We start from the raw sequence: 26998 nt of genomic DNA on the forward strand, positions 1-26998 counted from the left end.
CACGGATGATCGGATACACGTCGTCGAGTGCATAGATGGTGTTCGGGAAAGTTTACGCTAGGAACTTCCCTGACACACACATCGCACGGAAGGGAAGGAACCTTTTCAAGCGAATCTAGATCTTTTGGATGGGAATATTTATAAGAATCTACTAACACGACAATCCCACGTGGCGATTATGAGTAACGGCATCAGGCCGGTGGCGAGCCCCGTACTCACAACTGCCATAAAGCTTGACATCGTGCACCGATATCACTCCGCTCAACCGCGCGCTAGCTCAACGCACTCCGAGTGAGAGAGAGATTCACACACTCTTGATAGCTGATACGTTCACAAGGCGCGAATATGTTTGAAACAACCTTCACCCTAAAACACACCACGCCCGTCCCGCCGCGGATGTCGCGCGAGCACGTCCTGAGCCTCCTCCACGACCCGGAGCACCACATCAAGTGCGACCCGAACATGAAGACCTTTATCGGCACGACGCCCAAGGTCCTCTCCGAGCTGCCCGACGACGTGACCCCGCTGGCCCCGACGGTCTGCTACAGCGTGACGGACGCCGTGCCGACCCCCGTGCTGTCCAAGGTCTGGGAGCGCGAGTCCGACAGCCACTACCAGTTCACCTTCACCGCGGACGGCTGCTTCGTGCACACGGACTGTCCGCTGGGCGTGGTGCTGGAGACGCGGTGGACGGTGAGGGATGCCAAGGACGGCGGGCTGGAGCTGGAGGAGGTCGCGGAGGTGAAGTGCTCGAAGCTCTGGGCGAGTCTTGTGAGGGGCCAGTTGGAGAAGAACTGGAAGGATTATCATAAGGCGTTTTTAGAGATCTGAGGTAATGCAGCGACTTTGACGTTCGAGATCTGTAATTTGATTCGGTGGTCATCAATGTGTCCAGCAACAACGGGTAATCGGGTCTGGCGATCCAGACGAGGGGTGATTCACGTCGGTTCACGTATCCGGAGGCAGAACTTCGGAACGACTGGACGGAGTGAGTGAGGGGAAATTGTGCCTTGCAGTACAATGTGGGTGTAATCAATCTGCTGAGATCTCGAATCCCCTCATTTTGGAATCGCGAGTGAGTGGTGGTTTGGGGTTCAAGACGTCCATCTGCCCAGCCGGGCAAAGACGGTAGAATTGAATTATTGGAGGAGTGCAGGCGTCCATACTGATTTGGACGTATGGATGGCACGGAAATTGCGATGAGTTCTTCCGTGTCCCAACTGGCCGGGAGTAAGGGTGTGGTTTCTTTTGGTGTCTCCCAGATACGTGAAAGGTTAAGAACTGGTCTCTTTGCGGTCTCTTACGATTCAATGTCACAACTGTCCTTGCCATGTAAGTTAACCGCAAGGTCTGAGATGACTGGCAAAAATGTCCCATGCCATAGTCTCATGGTCACCATGAAGTCTCCTGAGGAGATGCCACTACTTTGCGCCGTTAGCTTTCGCCAGTCTCTACTACCAGCGGCTGTTGGTCCTTGGATCGGGTCACTTAATCCCGGTTCTCCCATACAAGAGCTTCATGCGGAGAACTGGGGAAGTCGACTAGGATGCCCGGGAGCCATTTGCAACCTCCCTTTTTGCCCGTGTATTGACATCTATTCATTGCTTTCAAGATACTTGACCACGGAAGGCCTAGATCTCTCTCCGGTAGCTCGCTTCTGCCAGGTACAGCAGCCGGCCAATAGACATTCTACTGTCTAGCGAGCTTACTGGACGATGTAGCTGCTCGATATGCAGGTTCGTCTGCGCTAGGACAGTAGCGAAAGGTAGCGTCGCATTGGAGGCAGCGCCAAGATGTCTCTCGACGCGGTTCCTGGCCCGTTGGACCGTGAAGCCACGAATGGCTCACGATCGGGTGTGAGCTAAGGCTATTTCTCGGTTCACCTTGCCCCCTCACTCTGCTGCATAGATCCCTTGTTATCAATCACGGCAAAGCGCTAAGACAAGCCGGCGGAGAACCTCGGAGCCTGAGCCTCCTTCAATCGCAACGGGATTGACGCGACATGGGTATCGGATATGATTCTTTCGTGAAGGGAGTCGCTGGGGCTTGGACACCCGCAAGGGATGCGGAAGTAGGCGAAAAAGAAGAAACAATGCTGCTCAGCGGAAGATGTCAATCCGTCAGCATATATGAGCAAGCGGCCGTCTCGCGCCATCGCCATGTCGTGATTACTCTTGCGACCACCAGGTGTAACAGACGCTCTCTTCTCCAAGTCCATCCGGTCGTTCTGTCAACATCATGGCTCCCGTCCTCTCCAGCCTCGGCCTGGCCGCCTTCCTGCTCGGTCTGGCCTCCGCCCAACGACAAATCGGCCCTGAGGAGAACCACCCAGCCCTGACAACCTGGCGCTGCACCAAGGCCGGTGGTTGCACCGAGGTGAACAACTTCGTCGTCCTCGACTCCCTCGCCCACAACGTCTACCAGGAGGCCAACGGTGCAAGCTGCGGCTCTTGGGGCAACCCGCCCAACGAGACGGCATGCCCGACCAAGGAGGCGTGCGCGGAGAACTGTGTCCAGGAGGGTCTGGATGACTACTCCCGTGTCGGCGTCACCACGGACGGCGCGGCCATGACCATGTACCAGCTCAAGGACGGCAAGCAGGTGTCTCCCCGCGTGTACCTGCTCGACCCGGCCAAGGAGAAGTACGAGATGATGCACCTGACGGGCATGGAGTTCACCTTTGATGTTGACGTCACGCGCCTCCCATGTGGTATGAACAGCGCGCTGTATCTGTCCGAGATGTACGCAGACGGCGGAAAATCGAGCTTGAATGAAGGAGGCGCTACTCACGGCACCGGATACTGCGATGCTCAATGCTACACGACGCCGTTCATCAACGGCGAGGCCAACATTGAAGGATATGGAGCTTGTTGCAACGAGATGGTAAGCTGAAATCTGCCCTTCCAGGCACCTTACAGCGACTTACACATGGACAGGACATCTGGGAAGCCAACTCCCGCGCCAGCCACGTTGCGCCTCACCCGTGCAACCAGACGGGCGTCTACCTCTGTGAAGGCGAAGACTGTGCTTTCGAGGGCGTCTGCGACAAGAACGGATGCGCGTGGAACCCGTACCGCAACAACAACCCGCACGAATACGGCCGTGGCGCCAACTTCTCGGTGGACACGACCAAGCCCTTCACCGTGGTGACGCAGTTCCCGGCCAACGCAGCGGGCGAGCTCTCCGAGATCCATCGGCTGTACGTGCAGGACGGGCGTGTCATCCGTAGCGAGACGGTCAACAACCCGGACCTGCCGCAGGTAAACTACCTCAACGACGAGTTCTGCGCGGCGACCGGGTCGCGGAGGTTTACCGAGCTCGGTGCGCACCGGGAGATGGGCGACTCGTTTGATCGGGGCATGGTGCTTGCTTTCAGCATCTGGTGGGACGAGGGCGGTGCGATGCGCTGGCTGGACGGTGCGCCGGAGGCTGGGCCGTGTAATGAGACGGAGGGTTTCCCGGTGAATGTCGTCAAGGTTGAGCCGAACCCCGTCGTTACTTTCAGCAACATCAAATGGGGCGAGCTTGGTTCGACGTTCAAGCCTGAGTGTAAGAACAGGCGAAGGATATAGAGGGTTGTAGCAGCATAGCTAGTGAAGCAATTGAGTAGAGAAACACCCTGTTGAAACGCATGATTGTCATGTTGTGTAAAGCGACGTGATTGAGTCTTGTTCAAAGGCGACTTGGAAGTTTGAAGAAGAGAGAGATGAAGCAGAGAGAATGTCATAGGTACCTAGGTAGGCCACCTTTGTGTGATTAGTCATCAAAGACCGACGCGTCGCGTAAAGTGGTTTTTGGTGGCTACCTTGGCCAATTGCTTCCCCGTCGCAAACCCCGCTATCTGCTCTACCTTACTGAAGGCGCATCGCCCCCCTTACCAAGGCAAAATCTCGCGATAGCATGCCTCGTCGTCGACTCTCAACCGAAGCAAGAAAGTCATGACAAGATGGAGTCTGTGACGGAAAGGCATTTCTTCCACCACGGCGCCTCGGAGCCGGCAGGTACGAAGGCCTCTGCACGAGTACGACCTCTAGAGCTCTCTGCCTCCCGATCTCCCAACTTTTCACTAACTCATTCCTATCGCAGGCCCTTGAAAAAGAGCGCGAGAACTGCCATTGGTGTCAAATTAGAAGCTATCCGAACAACAAGGCCTACCCAATCACGATCATAAACGAGGAAGACGACGCTACGATCCCCTCCACCTTCCGCTTTCTGCAAGACTCCAAGCTCGGGACTGGCGTCCAGGCCGCAGAGGATAGTTTCCGAACGGGCTGCGGATGTTCCGACGACACCGAATGCCAGTACAGCGGCTGCCATTGTCTTTCGGAGCAGTTGAACGACCCCCAAGCCGGGGGCGAGCCCCGGAAAAAGGAGTATATGTACCACACGAGCGGATCGAAGGCTGGATTGTTAAGGTCCAAGTACCTCGACTCGTCGCGGCCCATTTACGAGTGTCACGATGGTTGCGCCTGCAGTAAGGACTGCCCGAACCGCGTCGTCGAGCGCGGCCGCAAGGTGCCTCTGCAGATCTTCCGCACCGACAGGACCGGATGGGGTAAGCTACTTTGAGGCACTTGAATCCGGAGGGGATATCTAGACGAGAGGAGATGCTGACTGATGGATGCTAGGTGTGCGGCCGCTTGCCGACATCAAGAAGGGTCAATTCGTCGACAAGTACATAGGCGAAATCCTCACGCCCCAGGAGGCGCAACGCCGGCGCAACCAGTCCGACATTGCGCAGCGAAAAGACGTATACCTGTTCGCCCTCGACAAATTCACCGACCCGGATTCTCCAGACCCGCGCCTGCGAGGACCTCCCCTCGAGATCGACGGCGAGTTCATGTCCGGCCCGACGAGATTCATCAACCATTCTTGTGATCCGAACCTGCGCATCTTTGCTCGAGTGGGTGACCACGCCGACAAGCACATCCACGATATCGCCATGTTCGCGTTGCGAGACATTCCCGCGGGAGAGCAGCTTACCTTCGACTACGTCGACGGAGTTTCTCATGAAGATGATGACGCTAACGACAAGAGCAAACGAGGCAACATGGTTCCGTGTCTCTGCGGTAGCAAGAAATGCCGTGGATTCTTGTGGTGATCACTGCGGATGATCTGCTTACTCGACGGTTGGAACCATGCAGCCTCGTGGGCCGAAGATTATTGTGTCGACTTGGAGCATTTTGACAACAAAACCACTGGTGATCAGGTAGCACTGGACTCATGGGATGTTGTCGCAAGACCATTTCGACGTCATGCTCGGTGATCGACCGCTTGGAGGGTTGTAAAACGGTGGATCTGGACAGGGGTTCGTGCGATAGACCCACGGTGAAAACGGTTCGCCGGCATGACACGGAGGCGCCGCTCCTCGATGGAGCCACGACTGGATTCCCAGGGATGTTTGATGCTTCGGCGCAGATGGTTCATCTGAAATCGACAAGGCCAGCGACTCAGATGGTTAGGATGACCTGGATTGGTCGCGGTCAAATCCGTGGGCGAGCTTGGCGATTTACGTGATGGGGATCGCATGATATGACACGGTGCTCTCAGAGATTAGGGCATCCGACCCCGAAAGGAAACAGATCTGGATTGTGTTAGTAAAGATGAGTCCCGGGTCAGGATAACGAGGGTCATGAAGCAGGGATCAGGGGGGCCTCGTCAGTCCTCCAGCATTTATACTTACTAGAAACGCCCTTTAAGGTTATTATAACCTTAGTAGTTAAGGCTATTTATAACTATATAGGCTAAAAAGTTAGCTAAGAGGGCTTATATATATCTATAGGCTTTATAAACCCTTATTATATTAAGTACTAGGTATATATACTTATATTATATTCTATATAGAAAGTTATTCCCTAAGGTATAGCTTAATATAAGTTTTTTTTTTTTTTTTATAGCTCGCGATGTCCACACTTTTTTAGATGAGTCCCGGGTCAGGATAACGAGAGTCATGAAGCTCGGAACGGTGTCTCGATTGGGCGGAGGGGGTTCCATGAGACAGGCCCATTCTCGGCAGCGGGCTGCGTTGGTAATTGAGTTGTCAGATGTGCCTCCGCCAAGACGAGACCGTCAATAATGCCGGCTTCAGGAAGAAAAAATAACTTTACTTTACAAACATTTCGCGATGGGGGGAGTTTGGCCGTGTCAGGCGCGCCGTGGAAGCAAAGGTGGCTCAGCAACCTTCCGGCCCTCTCCAGCATCGCCAACAACCAGCGAAAACACTTGGATGACCACCATCGGAGGGGTTCGCCCGCATGGAACAAGTGGACTGGGACCCAAATGAAGCTGGGGGACCCTGTATTAGAGTGAGGGTCTGACAGGCCCTTGCCAAGGCGCTTGTGACCTAAGGTAGAGCTAGAATAAATTCGGCGGCATGGAAATGGTGATGAAGAAAAAGTTGAAAGACGAAGACGAATCTCTGTCTGAGCCGTTCCATTGTTTGTATTTGATTCAATCTTCTTTCCTTTAAGAATGACAAATTCCACGTGCGGACGGGAACAGAGAGTTGGGAATCCAGCCACTGTGGATTCTGCAAGCAATTCGACATTCAATAAAAGGGAAAATGCGAACGTGGAGGGACCAAAAAGCCAAGGTCCAGACTGTTTTTCCTCAGTACCTAAGACGAAGTAAATACCTAGCTACGTAAGGTACCACGCAGTAGGCCTACCTCGTCAGTCATCTAAACTACAGCCTCTTGTACCTTGGTTATTACTGTTATCCAATTGACCTTCTTATCCATCGTCACTGAGGTAGGTATCTTAGTATTCAAGTATTCAGGTGTTGGACCAGGAATAATGTTAGCTCATGGACCCCTGCTAGTCAAATCCATGGATCCCATTCCGGGGAACTGCAACCACTGAAGTCTTTCGCGCTGCTTCTTGCTTTGCCCTGTCGCGTTGCCGCTGCCGTTGCCGTTGAATTCCTTGCCGCGTCGCACTGAAGGCGGGAGAAAAGAGAGCGGAAATCATTCCTTCAGGTCCAGGTCGTCGTCACCATCCCACCTCCGCCTGCCTGCGTCAACCAAGTGAAGTAAAGGTAGCAAGCAATCTTACCTTCCCTTCACCTTACCTTATACCTTACACGTCTCTTCGGCACCTTTGTGGTCGTCACCATCACCGTCACCGCCTTGGCTGCAGGTCGAAGCTGCCTTTCACCGTCTTGCTTTCTTAGGTACTCTCTTTCGTTTCATTCGCATCGCATCGCACCGCACCCTCCATCTTCCGCAAATACGATACACACTCGTCAGTCGCTCTTTCTCCAGCGCCAACACACCCGCAGCCGCGCCTGACGTCCTCGACCAACCAGCAGGAGCTCATCGTCCAGGGTCTACTTCGACCTCCAACAACATCGCCCGATCTCGTCTTCTTTTCTCCTCTTCACCTCTCCCCATCTTATCTCGAACCAGACGACTTCGCGAAACGACATCCTCAGACACTTCATCGACGTTAGCTTGCAGAACATCATATCACACCTCAGGCTATGGACCGAGATCATTCTTTTGACAAACGTCGTTCCCGCTGATCCCTTTCCTCAGTTGAAGCTATGGTACGGATAAGTTTGACGTCCCCTCCCAACCCGACCCGATATCTAAACCAGACAACGCTCCAACCCGCCGCCGCGCCACGGACGCTGCCATATCTTCAACATCAGACTGACTGATCTTCTGCAGGGCTGCTGTCTCTCTCGTTCCCCGGGCGGGCAAAACTCACACAACTCAGCCTCGAACAACGCCCGTGCAATCAACCCATCCGGCCCCGGCGCCGCCCACCGTAGTGCCCCCGAACGCCGCATAAACAAGCCTCTTCGCCGGCATAAGTGGACCTCGCACGACCGTCGTGTCTGGACTCGCGCCACCCTCGACCGTGAGCGCACCGCCTTCTTCGATACCCGCGTCACTGGCCATCCCGAAGTCTGGCAGATTCTACACACCGTTGTGCAAAAGCTTTGGATACCCGTCGACCTTAACCACGGTGTCACCGACGAAGGTCTCGCTGACGCCCAAGCCATCCTCGACGCGGGAGAAATTACACTGCCTACAGGGGACTTGGCTCAAGGCGCCTACGACTCGACCGGCCAATACTACCAACTCAACGAGTGGGTCGTGGCTGATCCCCCGAATATCATGGACACGGAGCAATACCCCATGGGCGGAGACGGAGGTGACGACGCACGGGATCTCAAGGACCACCTGGCAGGCGAAGAGCTCGAGAATGAGACTACTCAGCGGAAAGAGGAGAAGGGCAAGGCCGTGTCCCAGGAAGTGCGGGCTCGCCTTAGCCTGAACGACCAGATTGTAACAGTCTCCTTCCAAAGTTCTGACACCATCGAAACCATCGCGGCCAGGATTCTCGCTGCATCGGCAGTAAGTACATTGGGCTCTCTGAGATCTGGAACTGAACACAGCTAACATACTGCTCAGCTCTCCAAGAAAAAGATCCGCCTCTTTTTCCTGGGCAGGGTTTTGAAACCAAATCTGACTCTGGAAGAACAGGGCTGGACGCCTGAGAAGACGGTCAATGCTTATGTCTTCGACCAGTAGGAACATCCGCAAAATCCTGAACTGCTTAGATTTGCTCTAAGAACGAATGATTGGGAACATTACGCGTGGGTAATGTGGCGCCAGTATTGCATGCTCAACGACTTGGAATTCACTGAACCAACACCAGACATCAATCACGTCGTACTGGCGTTCTTTGATAACCTATGATGAAGCTTGTCGTCCAGCGTGAGCTTCACTCACGGTTCTCTTATTGTTGCTGCTGCTATTGGTCCCACGCGTATACACCTCGCGTACATACACACGCCTCTTTTCTACAACTTTCTTTTTCAGTCTGGTTCTGGATAATACCCTTTGATTGCGGCTCAGATTCCTATCATTGGCGTTTGGGAGGATGTTTTTGTCAGCGGAAAAGTCTTCATTGTCCTTGTCAGTCATCACGCGTGCTTGCCTCAAGGACAGCGGTTTCTTGATCAATGCAGCGGTTTGTGGAGGGTCATGGCTGAAGCGTTGATTCAAGGCAGGGGACACTCATAGTTGTAGTATAGTAGTACTTAATGTCACATACCATCATTCATCCCTTGCTGGAAACGGCAGCTCTCTCGCTCTCTAGCGACGGCTCTTGATAACAAGTAATGCGAGTTCGCTTAGAACATGAATGACATCTCATTTCTACCTACTCATGACGCCTGACCGGGCTGCACTTTTTACTCTAACCACAAAGAGAGGGGGGATTGGGGGAGAAGGAGCCGAGGGGAAACAACACGCAGACAAGGACTCCAACCCACCAAAACCCCCCGGTTTCATTTCCATTTCAACGCTGCTCAGCCGCGCCAACCGGCCAGCCTGCCGGTCAGTCCCCCCGGATCGTATCTCTCTGCCCCCTCGTATTCTTCTTGCGGATCCTAGATCTCCTACCCCATTACGCCCCTTGGGCTTGACAAACACCCGCCGGGATGGAGGCTTCCAATGATGACGTCGGGGGGCTTTTTTTTGACCGCTGCAGTCTTTCGATATATAGCAACTACATCAACTCGACACACACACACAGACCTTACGCCCCCGAGCCGATCTTGTTGAGACCCTTGAGGGATCCCAGGCTCAGCGCCAGGCCTTGCGATCTGCTTCTTATTCTGACGAAGCCGGTGATGGGTCCGTCCTCGCCCTCCTTCTCGATGCTCAAGTTGGCCAGAGCATCCTCGCCTGCGAAATGTGTTAGTACAACAGAGATGAGACAAAAGGGTAGCAATGACGAAATAACATACCGAATACGCTGCGGGCGTATAGGTTGGCGCTCAGGAACTGGCAGTCGCCCTTCATGCTGGCCTCGGGGGTCAGGCAGTTCATGTTGGTGGCGGCCATGAGCTGCTCGAGGAAGTCGCGCAGCGTCTTGGCCTTGGAGTTAATGTTGACCTTGTTCTCCCACTCGAACTCGGTCCACATGGTGCGGAACTGCGTCTCGGTGCAGGTGGCGGGCTGGATGTAGTCCATGATGTCGACGTGGAGGTCGTTGAGGATGACGACGTTGGTGTCCGTGGAGTGGGCGCCGTCGTAGACGACGTTACCGAAGATGACGCCCGTGTCCGTGGACGAGACCTTGATGGTGCACTGCACGTTGTGGAAGTCGTGGGGGCCCAGGTTCTGCGTCGTCGGCCTCTCGACGACCTTCAGATCGCCCAGGGTCGCGAACTCGACTGACAGGTTCTGGAGGGTCTCCATGGTCTGGTTGACGAGGAGCACGTCCAGAACGATGTCGAACTGGTGCACCTTGACGTACGCTTCGGCGTACACCGGGTCGGAGAAACCGGTGAGCTGGACGACACGGCTGAGCTTGGAGGAGAGGTCCTCGGCGGCACCCTCGCCACCAGTTGCCCTCTCGAGGTCGACCTCGATCTCGTCCAAACCGTCCGACGCGTTCTTCTTGGAGAGCTGGCGGATCTGAACAACATCGTCGACCTGGATGGCAGTCTTGGCCTTCTCAACCGCCTCCTTCGCAGCACGCTTCTTCTCGTCGGCTTGGACCATGGCACGGAAGGCCTTGCGGGTGTCGTCGAGGTAGACGGTCTCGAGCTCCTTGTGCTGGTTGAACTCGGCGAGCGACCGCACACAGGACATGATACGGTCAACGGAGTCCTCGTCAATGGGGGCCTTGACGAACTGCGACTGGCCGACGCGGATGATGGAGATCATGATAAGCATGGCCTCACCACGGAGAGCGTTTGTTCTCGCGGCCTCGGCAGAGATCTCGGCATGGCGCATGACGAGCTTGACCAAGGTGGCGGAGAGGACGGTCGCCAAGTAGTAGTCACCGTCGAGGATAAGCTGGCGCAGAGGAGGCTTCTGGGCGGCCTTGACAGCCTCCAGCTTGGCTGCAACAGAAGACTGGCTGGTGAGGGCGGTCTCAGTAGCGTACGTTCCGTCAGCAAGCACCTTGCGGGAGCCCGTTGGTTGCGCAGGCTTGGAGTGGCCGTTGACCTGTTCCTTCTGCTCCTCCTCACCATCGCCGTCAAGCAGCCGTTGTTCCGAGGCAAGAATAGGGATCTCGCCCAGGCTGGCACGGATGCTCTTCCACGCGTCCCTGATGTCGCGCTCCTCCAGAGAGTACTCTCCAATGATCCACATGATTCCTCTGTAAACCTTGCCGGCGCGCACCTCGCTCAAGGTGGCCACCAACCTCTGGACGATTGGCTTGCGCAGCTTGGGGAACTTCTCCACGACCTCCTTGACGAAGTTGATGACGTCCACTGCCGAGGTGTTGTTGAAGTCGGCGATAAAGTCCATAAGCAGGTCGACGACGCTAGCGGCGACCTCGGAGAACTTGATGGCGCACTGGTGGATGGAGTGGATGAGGAGTTGGCGGTACTCGGTGTTCTTCTCGTATTCCTGATCCACCGTCTTGGACAGCTCCTTCTTAAGCAGAAGCACAACCTCCTCCACGTTCTTGCTCGATACCATATCCAGGGCGAGACCCAGAGCCTTGCGACGAACATCAATATCAGGGCTGGAGAGGACGCGCAAGATCTCCATGACCAGGTCGTCCAGGATACCCTCGTTCTTTCTCCGAAGCTGGTCCACGCGGTCGAGCACAATGAGCTTGACGTTGTTGTCCGCCTCTTTAATGCTGAGCTCGATAAACTTGGCGGCGGCGGCCTTGACTGCGACGGGGTTGTTGGTGAGGGCGGTTAATGAAGAGGCGGCTTCGTACACGACGGTCGAGGTGCTGGCTTCGAGAAGGTCGAAAATGAGACGGAGATACCGCGCCTGCTCAGGTTAGCCATGCGCCAAGCAAACCATCTCCAGAGGTCCTACCTTGTTCTGGGAGTTCTGGACAGCATCCTTGCGGATGAACTCGAGCTCGACGAGCTGCAGCAGCTCCTCTGCGTTCGGGATACCCTCGAATACTGTGCTGAGATACAGTAGGGCCTTCTCGTGATCGATAGAGGCGAGGGCGGCGAAAGCATTGCGCTTGCATGTCGGGTCGTTCTCGGCTTCGAGGAATGTGCTAATGAGGTCGGACGCATCAGGGATGAGAGAGGCGTTGTGTGTGTAGATGGAGGAGACGGCGAAGACGGCGTTCTTGCGCACGTAGGCGTGGCGGTGCTCGAGGCACTGTCTCGCGGAGGACAGGAGAGGCTCGATAAGCTCGGGTTCCCTCAGCTTGCAGAGGAAGCGGAGGGTGTTTCCGCGGATGTACTCGTTAGGGTGCTGCAGGTCGTTCCTGATACCGTTGCTGTAGCCAAAGTGTCAGCAGGGGTGAAGAAGCTTCAGGTCCAGATTGTAGCTGCCACGAACCAGACCAAGATCATCTCTTGCTTGAGCTTGCCATTGGAGTCGTGCTTCGGGCAGATCTCGTAGTAGAAGTAGAGCAACTTCTTGAGCGGCTTGTGCTTGGAAGGCATAACGAATCGGATAATGTGCATGAGCAGATTGGGCATTGGGTCGCCGTTCAGCATGATGGTGAGAATGCGCTTCATGGTCTCGACCTTGCTCTCGTCGGTGCCCTTCTCGAGCTGCGTGCGCAGGTCGGAGAGGGAAGGCACGTCGGCAGCATTGTCCTGGTGCACCAAGCTGTACGCATTTTCCAGAAAGGAAGCCATCGTGGCGGCGGTATGGTGTTGCTGGCTCGGTGCCGGCGCGGTGAGGTTGACGACGTGTTCAAGGGGGAATTAAAGATTGGGAAGTCGGGGGTTCGAGTGGGATGTATCGAATCGAACGAAGCTGGGCGGTGGGGATTTGGGGATTGGACAGTCCGGTCTAAGGGACGGGGGTGAATACGTGTTAGCTCAAGGAGCTTCAGGTACATGCAATTAAGAAGTGGAAGATGGCATTGGGTAACAAAACGTACTTCAGGCCATCCGTTGAATCTGTCCGCTTCCACACGAGACCTGCGTAGGCATGCGTCACCAGCTGTTGTTGTTTGAGTGTTCACCGATCCGATATACGGCTGGCAGCAGGCTCTCTCTCCAAGGTATCAAGTAATGCCTTACACACTGATCTGGCCTTCCGTGAATATCTGTCCCTGGCGCCGTCCGCCGAACAGGTGTCACTAAGCGAGCCACGTGACGACGGGAATTGGGAAGTGGACCCCGGCCCCTGGATTCGGATCGGATTAAGTCCGGAAAGACCCAGACAGAGCCGCCGACGCTGGAGCTCTGCCATTGGTCGAAGCTTCATCCACTCATGATGCCTGACCCCGCCAGGGCTGAAAGTGCTACGGGGCCATCCCGCTTTTCTTGCATTCCCATCCCCAGCCTTGCAGCTCCGGAGACATCAGTCGTGACAAGACACCGACATTGACCTTTGTCGACGACACCGCCATCATGTCGGGCCCCAACGATCAGTTTTACATGCGATACTAGTGCGTACTTGGAGTCGCATTGCTTTCGTACACCCAGCTAACGGACTTAGCTCCGGTCACTCTGGACGTTTCGGCCACGAGTTCCTGGGTAAGAAACCCGGCCAGTCTTAGGTCTCGTCGATTTCGAGTTAGCGTTACTAACCTCGACTTCAGAGTTTGACTTTCGCGTCGTCGGCGATGGACGCAGCGCGGTTGCGAGATACGCGAACAACTCCAACTACCGAAACGACAGTCTGATTCGCAAAGAGAGTACGAAACCACCCTTCGACACCGCTGCCGAGACAGTGGCTGACATGAGTGCACAGTGTGCGTGAGCGCCCTGGTCATCGACGAGATCAAGCGCATCATCAAGACGAGCGAAATCATGAAGTGCGTTCCCGCGCCCGGTGCCACCAAGCAACCCGACTAACACACTCTGAAGGGAAGACGATTCCAAGTGGCCGCAAAAGAACAAGGACGGACGACAGGAGCTCGAGATCCGGCTGGGCAACGATCATATTTCTTTCGAGGTGGGTGGGAGTATGATCCTTTTGCTCTCGGGGCACCCGCTGACATGTTTCGGGGGCAGACGGCCAAAATTGGTTCATTGGTCGACGTGACGGAGTCGGCAGACCCGGAAGGATTGCGCGTGTTTTACTACCTGGTGCAGGATCTTAAGGCGCTCGTCTTCAGCTTGATTGCCCTGCACTTCAAGATTAAGCCCATCTAAACGAAGGTCGACGAGAATACCCCCTCCACGGCGGCAGCAACAGCGAAGATATCCGGAATCAAGAGGCCGACCACCGATTCGGCGAGGGACGAATGGTTCAACAAAGGGAGGGCGTTTTTACGAGACAAAAGCACATTGACGAAACCCCGCGTGTGACCTGCGGACTGCGGACTGCGGGAAGCGGGAAAAAACCGATATTCTTCTAGAAGAGTGCATAAAGCTGCAGGTGTATGCATGAAGCAGGTCTTGGGCCCTTCAGCTCGGACATGACGGCAGGCGCTGGCGAACGGACGGCGGCGGCGGAAAAGGAGAAGAATTCGATCGGCAAGCAGCCGTCCCTTATTACGAGGTAGACACGTACGGACATGGCCGATGTTGGTCGTGATCCGGAATAACGAGACACGTTTTTTTCAAGCATGAGATGCACGCGCGTTGCCACGAACAGATTGGGAGACGACGAGTCGCGGATCGGGCGTGTTCTTCAGATTACCTCAGGTCAGGCATCGAAAAGGGTCTGAGATGGTTCACTGACATGCGGGCCGCTGTCAGACGGCGCGGCAGCAGGAGAACTAACCTAAGATTACCTTTTGATTGGGAAGTTGGGGCGAGCTGGTTGTCGCACTTGGTTTGCGGCTCGAGCTGTCAACGGGGCATCTCGAGTCAGACTTGTAACGGCCGGTCGGGCTAAGCATACAACAAGCCGGACAGGTCGGCTCGGCGGGTTGCAAGGAAGAGCAAGGCATGGCGGAGGCTGAGACCAAGACCGACGGCGGAGTGCGGGTTTCGGTTAAGAGTAAGGCGGGAGGTGAGGCGTGACGGGAGCTGGTGCCCGGCGTTCGGCTGGAACAGGGGGCTAGCATCGACACGTTGTCTATTATGATGGCTATCCTTCAGTGAATCATCTTGAGAAATGGTCGGAGATATGGTTGTGAGGTTGAGTCGAGGGCGAGTCCACCGTTGATGACGAGTTTGTATTTTGGTCTCTGACTCAAAAGGGGGAATTAAAGATACAATGACGAAGGCACAGACGGCGGCAATAATGCAGATGAAGAGCGAGCTCACAGACCATGGCAGGGAAGTGCTTGAAGACATTGAGCAGTTTATCTGATTCAGGGGAACCACTCTACTGAGTTGAGCACTACCGTTCATATTTCATGTGAATTCAAGGAGTGAGGCTTAGATGCACGTAGCTTGAGGTGAGGCGGTTGACCATGGCTCACCTTGAGGTGACGTGAGAAAACCAAGGTGAGATGGCTCTTCAACTTGATGCTTAGACACACCGAGTCGATAGAAATTGCCGCCATAGCAAGAGCTGTAAATCCTGCAAGAGCACAGAGTTTGGCACCAGTCTGTGCCCTCTGCAGCAGATGAGCAGATCGAACCAGCGCGTGAAGAGTCTAGTGGTCCGGTGTGACTTGGAATGTCACTGATGGTCGTCGGCTGAGAGACGGGAGCCTGAGAGTAAAGTAGCGAGTGAGTCTTCGCCTGCAGCGGGATCCGGCAGGGCGGCATCAGCGCCTGCAATAACGGGGACTGCGAGCCCCCCGCAAGCCCGAAGAGGGACCTGCACCCCTAAAAACCTATGCAACATGCGATGCGGCGTTCAGGAGTTGGGGTGCATGAGGCAGAGAGAGGTGTTGAGACCGACTACAGCGCAGCGTCTGGTGTACAGCCATGGTAAGGTACGCTGGAGGCAGGGCGTGTCCAGCGAGCGTCGGCTTCGTGTTCGGTACCTCGTGCATCGTGTATTCGTGAGATGGATGACCTTGCACTTACATACCTGTACGGAGGTTCAATCAGACGACACTGGAGTGGCTGGAACTTGGGGGCTGGAGGCGCCGAGGTGTCCCGTCATGCTGGTGTTCGTTGTCTCTGTCCGTGACGCTTTCAGCCCGGCAGAGGTGTCTCTCAAAGATCCAAGCCCTCGACTAAATGCGCCGCTAGAGAAGTTGAGGGTAAAGTGTCGTGGCTGGCTTCAGTCTAGCGCGGCCCTCTCTCTGACAGTCAGTGACAGAGAAGACGATTATGACAACAGCGGACAACGGACGCAGGGCAGACCCGACAGCACAGAAGAAATCTCACTTGGCACATGCCAGGGAGACCCTTTCCAACGTGGCAGCCCAGTGTGCTAAGGTAACGATTGCGCAGGAAGCGGCGGGCTTGCAGCAGGGCAGATGGAGAGGCGGGGACTGAGGAGCGTCATCGGCTGCAATGCATTGACTGAAGTCATTTTTGAAGTGTCAGCTAGCTGAGCTGAGTTGAGTTACTTGGCTAGCATCTGAGCCGTTCAGTGACCTTCTCCCTTTTGCATGCACCTCAGTCTCATGTACTTTAGCCGTTCATGTAGGCACCTTCGTTCCATCACTTCAGTCCAGTCCATCTAACCGCGTGACTTGAGAATTTCTCACGATAATCGAGAATAGCGACATAAACTCATTCTCATAGCTCACACTCAAACTCACACTCACCACAATCTCAACGCCGTCTCAACGCTATCGCCAACCAACCAAACCAACAAGCCGGCCGAATTTAGGATTTTATTCATCTTCTCTCTCACCTTGAGATAACATTTTTACATTCATACCCTCCCAGCAGACGCTCGCCAATCACCTCCCTCCATCACCGTCCCGTCCCATCCCAGCAAGTCCAAGTCTCGTCGTCCCCCCAATTCCATTCCCGCGCCGCCCTTCCCTTTCCCTGCCCATTTGCTCCCCCAGTCGCCAATCGCCAATGGTCACACCCCCGTCCCATTTCCTCGTTCCTTGGTTGGTCCTGTCCCGACTCTGCTCTCTCTGCGGCCTGTGGTAAAGGTGCCTTCCAGTGTGCTTCCGTTGCCTCTGAACTGCGCTGCGCCGGCTCTACATGTACTGCTATCTACTGCCGTCGCCGCCGAAGCCGTACCTGTAGAAGCCGTACCTCGCTGTCACTGGTCCTGGGCAACCCTCCCATTCCTCGCTCCTCCTCACCAATTTGTTCGCCTCTGTCACATCCCGTCAGTCACACATCCTCCTCCGCTTCTTCTGCTACCGGTTCTCTATTCCCTCAGCCCGGTAAGCTTCGACACTTGCGACAACCTAAGCTCCCGTCGCTACTTCTTCTCCTCATTCGACCTGGTCGCCCGCGCCGCACTAACAGCATCGCCATCCCACGACGCCAGGCGGTTTTGCGACTCTCAATCAACAGTGGGAGGTGGTATTGGAGATTCCCCCAGCCAATGCCCTTGTCCTCTCCCGACCGCTCCCTCTCGCTTGGCAGCCTGCCGATTCCATCCATTCGAGGCCGACTCCAGCTTCGCCTGTTGCTCCAACTGGCCTGAATCACCTTCTCGCTTCTCGCATCCTCTCGACCGACTTTCGTCTCGCGACCGCAAATAACAGCGATTTCCCGACCAACGGCTTCATTTACAAGTCAACGAATCGCTCAAGACCGCTACCGATACTCCATCCGCTCTCTCCACGATCCTCCAACCGCCCCGGCTGTCATCATTGCGGAGCCCTTCGACCCCTGCTGGCGGTAAAGCCGCAGCGTTCCCCGTAAACGCGACCGACCCCCATCGCCCGACATCGACATCCACCTCCATACTGTCCTCACGAACATCGCACACGACACACACCCTTCCTCGAAAATGCCGACGCCTTCATCCAACCCGCCTCCCGACCCGCACTCCCCCCGATCGCACAGCTTCTCGACATGTCCTGAAGACAGCAGCTCAAGATCCCCACAACGCAGTTGGCGTCCGCCTACCGATGCAAACGAGGGCCCTGCAGAGATGGATTCCCATCACAACCAAGACCGCATGGACGAGGACATATCCCCCGTCCCCTTCAGCCCAATGTCCCCGGTCGAGGGCATCAGCACCGAAGTCATCCTCGACGACGAGCCCACCTCCGCCGTCTCGTCTCGGTCGACAACGATGTCGCCAAGGCCGCAATCGGGAGATACCGCCCATTCAACGCCTGGTGCCGACGCGGAGTCCTTGAAGCACGGTGAATCAGATGAGGAGGGCATCTCGGCTGGTGATAGGCCGCGAGCCTCCCGTGCCGATGGTTCAAGGCGGCACGATGCAATGCAATCGCCGACAACACTACACAACGAGAAGAACATGGATATCGATGCCGATGACGTGTGGGAAGAGGAGCTCATGGCACCGTCCATGGGTTCGGAGTATTCGAATATGCGCGTACGTGCTGGCGTGTTCCAATTCGACTCACGCAATGGCTAACAGTCACAGATCATTCCATCATCACCATCATCATTCCTGCGACCAGGAAGCAAGTTCCACGGTACACAGCAATCCGAACGGCAAGTCTACGACGTCCAGGTCGAAATCAAGCACGTCGATCTGCGGGAGTCTTTCCTATGCGGCTACCTCCGTATTCAAGGTACACACCTCCCACAAAGCTCCCCCGCCCGTTGTGTAACGGCCACTAAACTTTGTGCAGGGCTCACCGAGGACCACCCAACGTTGACGACGTACTTCGAGGGCGAGATCATCGGCACCAAATACGGCTTCAACACGAACCACGAGAGCTGGGGCGCCACGGACAAGATCGACCTGAATCACTGGGCCAAGTTCAACGCCTTCCGTCCCTTCCAGAAGCAGGCGCGCAAGGGCCCTGTGGTGATCCGCGACGTCGCCCAGCGAGAAAACATCTTTATGCGCTGGAAGGAGCATTTCCTCGTTCCCGACCATCGCGTGCGCACCATTTCGGGTGCCAGTTTCGAGGGCTTCTATTACATCTGCTTCAACCAGGTCAAGGGTGAAGTGAGTGGTATCTACTTCCACTCCAAGAGCGAAAAGTATGTGCCGACGATACCCTTCTAAAAGCCCGAGACCCCGAGAACTTTTCTTTTTCTTCTTCGTCTGCTAACGCCCCTCCCCAGGTTTCAGCAACTCGAGCTCAAGCACGTGGAGGACAGGGGCTGCTTCGGCGCCATGGAATTCAGATAAAAAGAAAATTAACAGGTCCGATCACCCGGGGAGAATCCGGAAAGGAAAGGAGCTCGGGGTGCAGGCGAGAGGTACGAGCGCAGATCCCGACGGGAAAGAACAGTCATCCGGCGCGGGAGTTTGCCATCTGTTGGAATTTTTACGGATGCATGTTGCTTTTTATTGGACAAATGATATCAAACGACGACGACGGTGCCTTGGGACATGCCTTGGGTATGACGAGTAGGGGTAATTCAAGGCAAGCAGCAAAGGGAATTATGACCACACAGAGAGAACGAGAGAAAGCAAGACACTACGCGCGCGAACAGTGGTATTTATCAGGCACAGACACAAGGCATCATCAAAGACGGAAAGGGAGGGGGGGCTTCAACTTGCTGTACATGTTTCTTCTTCTATTAGGCTTCTTCTTTTTCAAACTTGGTGAAGTACCCCCTCCGAAAGGGGTTCAGTTCATCTGCTGTCGTTCCTTCGTGGGTTGTGCGTTTGTAGGCCGCCAGTTTCTCCTGGTCGACCTGGCCGTCGGGAATGCGGCGATATGTGATGAGTCGCCGTGACCCTGGCGATGGTGTAAGTCGCTATCCACCTGCGGTACCGGACAAAAGGGGAAGGGGAAACTTACATTTGTTGAAGGGCTGCACACACATCACGACAATCTCCAGCCTCGGGTGCTCCGGCACGGGTATCTCCTGCTCCTCGTCGTTGGCCGTGGGCATCCAGAACGACAACCTCCCGCCATCCACCAGCGTATCACTCGCGAACTCGAGGATGTCGTCCAGCATCGCCAGGAAGCTGTACGGCTTCTTGGGCGCGATGAAGTCCGTGTCCTTGTACCGCTCCTTGCCGGCCTCGACCACCCACGGCGTCTTCTCCGGGTCCCGGCACCCGAGCACCCTCAGCCCCTCGCGCACGCCGTACGGCGGGTCGCACACGATGCCGTCGAGCCAGCGCGCGCGGCGCACCGGCGAGTTGGTCAGGTCGGCGGTCCAGAACTCGCCGACGAGGTGCTGCAGGCCGTACTGTCTGAAGTTGCCCCGGAGGGAGCGCTTGCCGCCGCTGCCGCGGATGCTGCGGCCGTCGATGTCGGAGCCGAAGCCGAGGGCGCCGAAGTGGGCGCAGGCGACGGGGAAGCTGCCGGTGCCGACGAAGGGGTCGTAGAAGAGCTTGCCGGGGCCGGCGTGGGCGATGTTGGCGGTGACGAGGGCGAGCTCCGAGTCCATGGAGGTGGTGCTGATGTAGCCCCGCTTCTTGAGGTCGTAAGTGAGGGAGAGGTGGCGGGCGCCGTTGGCGAGGTGGCGGGCGAGGTAGACGCGTTTCGGGGCCGGGCCGTGGAGGTCCCAGTCCTCGAAGATTGTGAACTCGATGTCCGGGTTCTTCATCTTGATGGGGCCCTTGAGAGGGAGGTATTTGAAGGCGTTGATGAGGGCGACGAAGTCGGCGTGGGGGCGGGAGTTTTGGTAGGTGTCGAGGGCGAAGCGGAAGGAGGCCGTCTGGTAGGAGGGGAGCCAGAAGGGGGTCTCTTTCGGGGGGGAGTCTGGCGGGAAGTTGGGCTTCAGGGAGGCGTGGAGGGCGTCGTGGGAGGGGGCTGCGGCCCAGAGGTGGTGGATTGATTGCGTGAGGAGGGAGCGGGCGACGAGTTTTGAGGCGGATGCGTGGGAGGGGAGTGTTACGATGCAGAAGGGAGTCTGGAAGCTATTAGCTGTGACATTCATGAGATAGGGGTTGTGTTGAGCTTTTTGTTATGAGATGAATACATTTAATCATGAGCATGCTGAGGCTTGGGTGGTATAAAGTCGTAAAAGTCCAGATGTAGCCAAACCAGAGACAAGATACAAATCTGAAGGAAATATTCGACAGAGCGATATTGGGTCAAATGGTGTGAGGCCGGAGAGGTGACTGAGGTTGAAGATGCTCACTCGAGACCTTCATGAAGTAAACCAGACTTACCTCATGGCTGTACTCGACAACCTTCATGTCGATACCCTCGAGATCCGCCAGAGCCTGTAGCTCAGGGAGTCTAAAGGACTCGTGAGCCTGTGAGAAGCGCACCAGGTACTCCATCCTGTTGCTGGTCGCGGCGGCGCAAGTCGTGATGAGGAGGGGCAGTCCAGAAAAAAACTGGCGTAGCGCGGGGTGAAAAGTGCCCCTCGTTTGCGTGTTGTTTGCTTCTTTCGTGCTGGTCAGTCATTGTGTACGGGCCTCAAATTTTACAGAAACACTTACAGTGACGCGACAAAGATGCCAGTCTAATTCTTCTCGAAAGGGGACAAAATCGAGTCGTTGGAGGTGAAAATCGTCGGTTTCCAACGCCTTGGATGGCTGACTCGATGGGTTTGTGGGTTTGAAGACTGTCACTTTTTGGTGGATGATTCACTTGGATGGACGTACGCCGCCGTGGCTGGAGTTTTCCTTCCAGTCGGGTTCCAGAAGGGAAGGTGTGGGTCTTTGCCCAATCAGCGCACACCTGCCGTGGAATTAGCTCGCAGATGCAATTCTCGCTTTCGAGTTGTCGAAGCTCTCTAGGGGCTATCCTTACACCTTTCAACAGCAGAGATCGCGAAACAAGCTATAGAAACTCCCGAAACCAAGTCGAAATGCTCTCGTTCCCGACGCCGAGCGTCTACCAGTCGCCGAAATGCTTCGTCAGCTACGGCACCATGGCTCACGTACCGCCCGAGCCCACGCCCAGCCAGCTCCCGAGTAAGGGGAAGCCGTGGGCGCCTATCCTGAGCCAGGACTTCAACCATAAGGTCAGTTCCTAGGTGTTTGTCATGTTGTAGGGAGAATTCAACTGACCATTTTCAAGGTCGATCTCATACTTCCCCAGGAGTGCTTCGAGCTGGTGCACCAGAAACTCGTCCAGGAGCTTGCTCCACCGACCTTCCACCGGGTTATCATGACGCTTGGCCAGATTCTGGAAGGCGCTTTCTACAACGAGTACATCAAGGGACCAGGCAGTCAGTTCCAACATGTCACTCGAGTCTCTTCCTGTCTCGGAAACTGACCAGCGTAGGCAACATTCTCATGCACTCCGAAGGCAAGACGACCGTCGACAACGTCTTTACCCTGCGCGAGGGTCTCCTTACTATGTATCTCGACAAAGAGACCTACGAGCGAGCCGGCCTGGTAGGAAAGGAGCACGGAGTCAAAGGGAAGAGGGGTTTGAAGCCGAGATGGAGTGAGTCGACCACCAACACCGTCCTCGACACCACCAGCGGAACTAACGAACTCAGTCGTGAGCTACCAATTGCGGGATAGCTCAATGTTTCACGGCAAGAAAGGTTTCGACAGATTGCTTTACGCGTGCAAAAACGTTTTCAACACGCCCGCAACGTGGCTCTTCTGCAATGCGACTACTACCAGTAAGTCCCCTCGAGGCTCTCTGTGTGGATTATTCTAATCTTCCTCAGCGCCGTCACCAGACCCCCTAGACCAGTACCATCCAACAAGGTACACATGCCAGCCATCGGTCATCTCAGACGGCCAGGTCCAAATGGCACCTCTCACTCTTCCTCCGGAGATCCTCCAGAACAGCGACAGACCCGCCCTCGAGGACTTCGCCACAGAGACATACGAGTGGCTGTCCCTGATCCGGCTCCAAAGCCCGCGCGTCGAGGCAGGCGATTCCATCGACCCGTACTTATCCCGCTACCAAGTCCCAGGAGATGCCGACTCCGCTCCGCATGGGAAGGTCTGCAAGATCACCTGGCAAGGCCTCTTCGCCTCCAGCTGGGTGCGCAGTGTCCTCATCGACGCCCTCGCCGCTCTCCCATCGCGAGTCTGGTTCGCCATGAGCGCGACGTCCTTTTCCAAGGGCATGGTCGGCGACAGCACCGAGGTCTCCTTCCTCCGACCGCCTGAATCGCCCGGTCATTACCTCCTCTGGGAGGTCAAGAGCAATGAGTAAAAGAATTTGTATGTAAGAGAAGAGAATTGAGCTAGCCCTGCTTCTGACGAACGCTGCGCTCGTCGCCGAGTGCTTGGTCCAAGACGGCGTCCTCGACGAGCCGGCGCAGCTCAGCCTGGCCCTCCGGGGTGTGGAAGTCCTCTCTCTCGGCCAGTTGCTCTATCCTGCGCTTGAACTCGGGGTCGATTTCGGCAGGAACCTCCTCGGCCTGGTCCATGGTGCCGAGCGTCACGCCGAGACCTTCGGGAACGGGCGGGAGTTCGATGGGCGGCGCGGCGGTGCCGGTCTCCGTCTCAGTCTGTGCGGGAGCAGCCCCGGACTCGGTCTGGCCCTTGGCCACGGCGTCGGCGGTCCTGTGCGACTTGACGCTCTTCAGGTACTCGGCGACCTCGGGGTAGTCGCCCTCGCCCTCGATCTTCTGCGCGGCGGTGATGCCCTCGGCGCCCTTGGCGTTGATGTCCGCTCCGAGCTCCTCGACCAGGCACTTGGCGGCGTCGACGGTCTCGACGACGAACAGCGGGGTCTCCTCGTCCTCGTCCCTGATGTTGACGTCGACATTGAACTCGCGGATCAAGGCGCGGAGGAGCTCGAGGTGGTTGTAGCTGGCGGCGGCGTGGACGAGGGAGTAGCCGTGCTCATCCTGGCCAGAGGCGATGGCGGGGTTCTCGCGGAGGAGGGCCAGGAGGGCCGATGGGTTGTCGGCGGCGAGGAGGTACGGATTGGGAGACATTTCGGGGTCTTTCGATGGATCGTCTAGTGTAAGGAGCTAATTGGAGATTATTGAATTTCGGGTCGTGGAGATTTGAGGCCAAAATCACGGTCGTGGCGCAGTCGAATGTTTGTTCTCCAAGCTGCGTCTGTGGAAGCGACAGTGGATTTTTCTTTCTGCCATGCGGGGAGCTTTCGGTGACGCACACCCCGCTAAGAATCGATCTTCACCCTCACCGCTTGCTTCTTCTGACGCCTAGCTTAAATCTCCGGGGGTGCTGCCCCTCCAAGCGTCAAAATAAGCAGATTTCAGGGCATTATCGCGCCCACGCCACTTCGCTGCGGCTCGTTCAGCCCCTCCAAAACCAGGATAACAGCCGCTATCTCGTACCTTACCTAGACGTCCAGTATCAAATCTTACCTCACCTCATCTCAGGCAGCACCGATCTTCCGGCGTGACTCCAACTTCCGTGTCTGAGGACTCTTCAAGGAGAACTTAAGCCAAGCCCGGTTGAGGCCATTTCAAAAAGAGGTCGGAGCGGTCGCCAGGGTCCGAATCCAAGGAAGTGACTCACCTCCTGCTTGTGTCGTCTTTGTAGCTTCCGTCTACGTTCTTCGTCCAACACTGGAGGACTCGGTCTCTTTTCTCATTCTACAAAAATCACATTGCCTCCCACCTTTTCTTTTTCTTGTGGGTTGCAACTTCAAGTGATTATCACCACTCCACAAACAAGACGACGAGCTGCCGTCTTCTATATGTTCATAGCCCGCAGGGCCTTTTCTTCGACGCACAGAACATCCCCCCTCATAACAACTCACATCTTCTCTGCAGCCATGGCTACAGCAGCAACAACAGCCGAGGCGGTAATGCCCAAGGCTCCCTACATCGCCCAAGATGTCCAGCAGGTGGCAGGTATGGTTCGTGCCCTGGAGAAAGCCACAAAGAAGGGAGCCGCCAGCTTCTCCTGCAAAAAGAACACCTTCGACGTCAAGAACTCCCAGGATGGCATCAAGGTGGACTCATGGAAGATGCAGGAGTGGGACTACAAGAAGCGCGATTTGCCCACATACGCCCGCGGCCTCTTCACAACAAGGAACCGCCACAACGAGCCAGAGATTGTCACCCGTGGATATGACAAGTTCTTCAACGTGGAGGAGGTGCATGATACAAAGTGGGACAACATCCTGAAGAGGACAAAGGGCCCTTACGAGCTCACCCTCAAGGAGAATGGCTGCATCATCTTCATCTCTGGCCTGGAGGACGGAACACTGCTCGTTTGCAGCAAGCACTCCACTGGAGACCGCGCAGATGCCGAGCTCAGCCATGCCACTGCTGGTGAGCGTCTATTGGAGAAGCAGCTTGCGGCCATTGGCAAGACGAAGGAGGACCTGGCCCAGGAGTTGAGGAATCGCAATGCCACCGCCGTGGCCGAGCTCTGCGACGACTCCTTTGAGGAGCACATCCTCGAGTACGGCCCGGACAAGGCCGGTCTGTACATCCACGGAATCAACCTGAACCTCCCAGAGTTCGCGACCTACCCCAGTGCCGTCGTCCAGAGCTTTGGTGATACGTGGGGTTTCAAGCAGGTGGGCTTGATCCTGATGGACGACATCAACGAGGTCAAGAAGTTTCTCGAGGAGGTGGCAGAGACCGGAGCCCACGGCGGCCGCGACGTCGAGGGCTTCGTCATCCGCTGCAAGGAGAGCTACAAGCCAGAGTCGGTGCCCTACCGCGACTGGTTCTTCAAGTACAAGTTCGAGGAGCCCTATCTCATGTACCGCCAGTGGAGAGAGTGCACAAAGGCCATGATCTCCGGTCGCCCGCCCAAGTACAAGAAGCACGTAAAGATTACCGAGGAGTACCTTCTCTACGCCCGCCGCCGCCTTCAGGCAGACCCCAAGCTCGGCCAGCTATACAACCAGAACCACGGCATCATCGCCCTGCGCAACGACTTCCTCGCCTTCAAGAACATGAAGGGCTCCGACGCTGCTAACCTCGAGCTCGACGAGCCGTCCAATGTGGACGCCGACGTCACCCGCGATGTCATCCTCTGCCCCATCGCGACCATCGGCTGCGGCAAGACGACCATCGCCGTCGCCCTGACGCATCTCTTCCAGTGGGGCCACGTCCAGAACGACAACATCTCCGGCAAGGGCCGCCCTCCCCGCTTCGTCAAGGCCGTTCTCGACCAGTTGCAGGAAACCCCCGTCGTCGTCGCGGACCGCAACAACGCCCAGAAGCACGAGCGCAAGCAGCTCCTCACCGACGTCAAGATCCAGCACAAGACGGCCCGCCTCGTCGCCCTCCACTTCGACCACGACGACAACAACGTCGACGAGGTCCGCAGGATCACCCAGGAGCGCGTCCTCGCCCGCGGCGACAACCACCAGACCATCCACGCCGCGACCGACGCGAACAAGTTCCTCGGCGTGATGGAGGGCTTCGTCTCCCGCTTCGAGCCCATCTCCGCCTTCTCCCCGCCCGACAACGGCTTCGACAACGTCATCCACCTCGACCCCACCGCCGGAAGCCGCGTGAACCTCGAAAAGGTCATCAACGAGCTGCACCGCATGTACCCCAACCTGCTGCCCGAGGTCCCTTCCGCCGAGCGCCTCGACCAGGCGATACAGTCGGCCTTCATCGAGTACAAGCCCGAGTTCAAGCACAACATCCCCGACCGCGGGCCCCGCAAGCAGCCCCAGCAGCAGCAGCAGCCTAAGAAGCAGAAGAAGAAGCCCCTCGAGTACATGTCTGTCGACGTCCCCGCCCAGGAGGTCCGCGGCGTCCTCGACGGCGCCTTCAAGAAGGCCGGCATGCCCGCCTCGCGCTTCTACACGCAGCTCGTCCAGACGCGCCGCGTGCAGCCCAAGTTCCACGTCACGCTGATGCACCGCGCCAGCCTGAAGGAGCACGCGGAGCTGTGGCAGCGCTACAGCGCCATCCACGCCGAGGCGGAGAAGTCGGTCGAGCACCAGCACCAGCCCCAAATCCCTCCCGTGGGCGAGTGCGGCGTTGAGATGGAGAGGGTAAGAAGACTTCCTAGTAACCCAATCCGTGACAGCAGGATATCCAGACTAACTGACGCAGGTGGTATTCGACGACCGCGTCATGGCCATCGTCGTGCGCCTGGTTGACGAGACGGAGCGGTGGCAGTGCGTCAACGCCGTCGCGCACATCACCGTCGGCACCCGCGACGACAACGTCAAGCCCAAGGAGAGCAACGACTTGCTCGCGCGCTGGCTCGAGAACGGCACGGGCGAGGGAACGGGTGTCAGCGAGGTCGTCTTCGACAACAAGCCCAGCCTGCAGGGAACTGTCAGGGGTGTCCTTTCTAGATAGCGTCGGCGGAGGGGGAACCGGAGGAGGAGGT

The 26998-nt window shown here is 56.4% G+C and overlaps 9 protein-coding genes across 9 annotated transcripts; 6 read left to right on the top strand and 3 right to left on the bottom strand.

The window, feature by feature from the left end:
- Window positions 1-345: 345 nt before the first annotated feature.
- On the top strand, window positions 346-831 carry CkaCkLH20_08818 (uncharacterized protein; the record flags this gene model as incomplete). Its single annotated transcript, XM_038891533.1, has 1 exon — window positions 346-831. The coding sequence occupies one exon, from the start codon at window positions 346-348 to the stop codon at window positions 829-831; it is 486 nt and encodes a 161-aa protein (XP_038743169.1).
- A 1407-nt stretch (window positions 832-2238) lies between these two features.
- Window positions 2239-8539, top strand: CkaCkLH20_08819 (glycosyl hydrolase family 7; the record flags this gene model as incomplete). The annotated part of the gene is made up of 7 exons (XM_038891534.1): window positions 2239-2883; window positions 2937-3549; window positions 3900-4021; window positions 4087-4555; window positions 4629-4993; window positions 7670-8362; window positions 8420-8539. The coding sequence occupies 7 exons, from the start codon at window positions 2239-2241 to the stop codon at window positions 8537-8539; spliced, it is 3027 nt and encodes a 1008-aa protein (XP_038743170.1).
- A 1012-nt stretch (window positions 8540-9551) lies between these two features.
- CkaCkLH20_08820 (uncharacterized protein) lies at window positions 9552-12594 on the bottom strand (the record flags this gene model as incomplete). The annotated part of the gene is made up of 4 exons (XM_038891535.1): window positions 9552-9700; window positions 9763-11758; window positions 11807-12227; window positions 12290-12594. The coding sequence occupies 4 exons, from the start codon at window positions 12592-12594 to the stop codon at window positions 9552-9554; spliced, it is 2871 nt and encodes a 956-aa protein (XP_038743171.1).
- A 723-nt stretch (window positions 12595-13317) lies between these two features.
- Window positions 13318-14064, top strand: CkaCkLH20_08821 (mago nashi domain protein; the record flags this gene model as incomplete). Its single annotated transcript, XM_038891536.1, has 6 exons — window positions 13318-13355; window positions 13406-13443; window positions 13509-13604; window positions 13661-13724; window positions 13777-13864; window positions 13924-14064. The coding sequence occupies 6 exons, from the start codon at window positions 13318-13320 to the stop codon at window positions 14062-14064; spliced, it is 465 nt and encodes a 154-aa protein (XP_038743172.1).
- Window positions 14065-17689: 3625 nt separating this feature from the next.
- CkaCkLH20_08822 (vesicle-mediated transporter vid24) lies at window positions 17690-19015 on the top strand (the record flags this gene model as incomplete). The annotated part of the gene is made up of 4 exons (XM_038891537.1): window positions 17690-18244; window positions 18296-18446; window positions 18507-18864; window positions 18949-19015. The coding sequence occupies 4 exons, from the start codon at window positions 17690-17692 to the stop codon at window positions 19013-19015; spliced, it is 1131 nt and encodes a 376-aa protein (XP_038743173.1).
- Window positions 19016-19410: 395 nt separating this feature from the next.
- Window positions 19411-21073, bottom strand: CkaCkLH20_08823 (RNA methylase family protein; the record flags this gene model as incomplete). The annotated part of the gene is made up of 3 exons (XM_038891538.1): window positions 19411-19571; window positions 19635-20697; window positions 20960-21073. The coding sequence occupies 3 exons, from the start codon at window positions 21071-21073 to the stop codon at window positions 19411-19413; spliced, it is 1338 nt and encodes a 445-aa protein (XP_038743174.1).
- A 533-nt stretch (window positions 21074-21606) lies between these two features.
- Window positions 21607-22919, top strand: CkaCkLH20_08824 (ribonuclease P 40kDa subunit; the record flags this gene model as incomplete). Its single annotated transcript, XM_038891539.1, has 5 exons — window positions 21607-21762; window positions 21819-21969; window positions 22026-22190; window positions 22246-22374; window positions 22423-22919. The coding sequence occupies 5 exons, from the start codon at window positions 21607-21609 to the stop codon at window positions 22917-22919; spliced, it is 1098 nt and encodes a 365-aa protein (XP_038743175.1).
- Window positions 22920-22950: 31 nt separating this feature from the next.
- On the bottom strand, window positions 22951-23649 carry CkaCkLH20_08825 (uncharacterized protein; the record flags this gene model as incomplete). Its single annotated transcript, XM_038891540.1, has 1 exon — window positions 22951-23649. One exon carries the CDS (start codon window positions 23647-23649, stop codon window positions 22951-22953), a length of 699 nt encoding a protein of 232 aa, XP_038743176.1.
- An 812-nt stretch (window positions 23650-24461) lies between these two features.
- CkaCkLH20_08826 (fungal tRNA ligase adenylyltransferase) lies at window positions 24462-26967 on the top strand (the record flags this gene model as incomplete). Its single annotated transcript, XM_038891541.1, has 2 exons — window positions 24462-26654; window positions 26716-26967. The coding sequence occupies 2 exons, from the start codon at window positions 24462-24464 to the stop codon at window positions 26965-26967; spliced, it is 2445 nt and encodes an 814-aa protein (XP_038743177.1).
- Between the last annotated feature and the right edge of the window lie 31 nt (window positions 26968-26998).

Source organism: Colletotrichum karsti (genome assembly GCF_011947395.1).
Source record: "Colletotrichum karsti strain CkLH20 chromosome Unknown Scaffold30, whole genome shotgun sequence".
Taxonomy (NCBI): Eukaryota; Fungi; Ascomycota; class Sordariomycetes; order Glomerellales; family Glomerellaceae; genus Colletotrichum; species Colletotrichum karsti.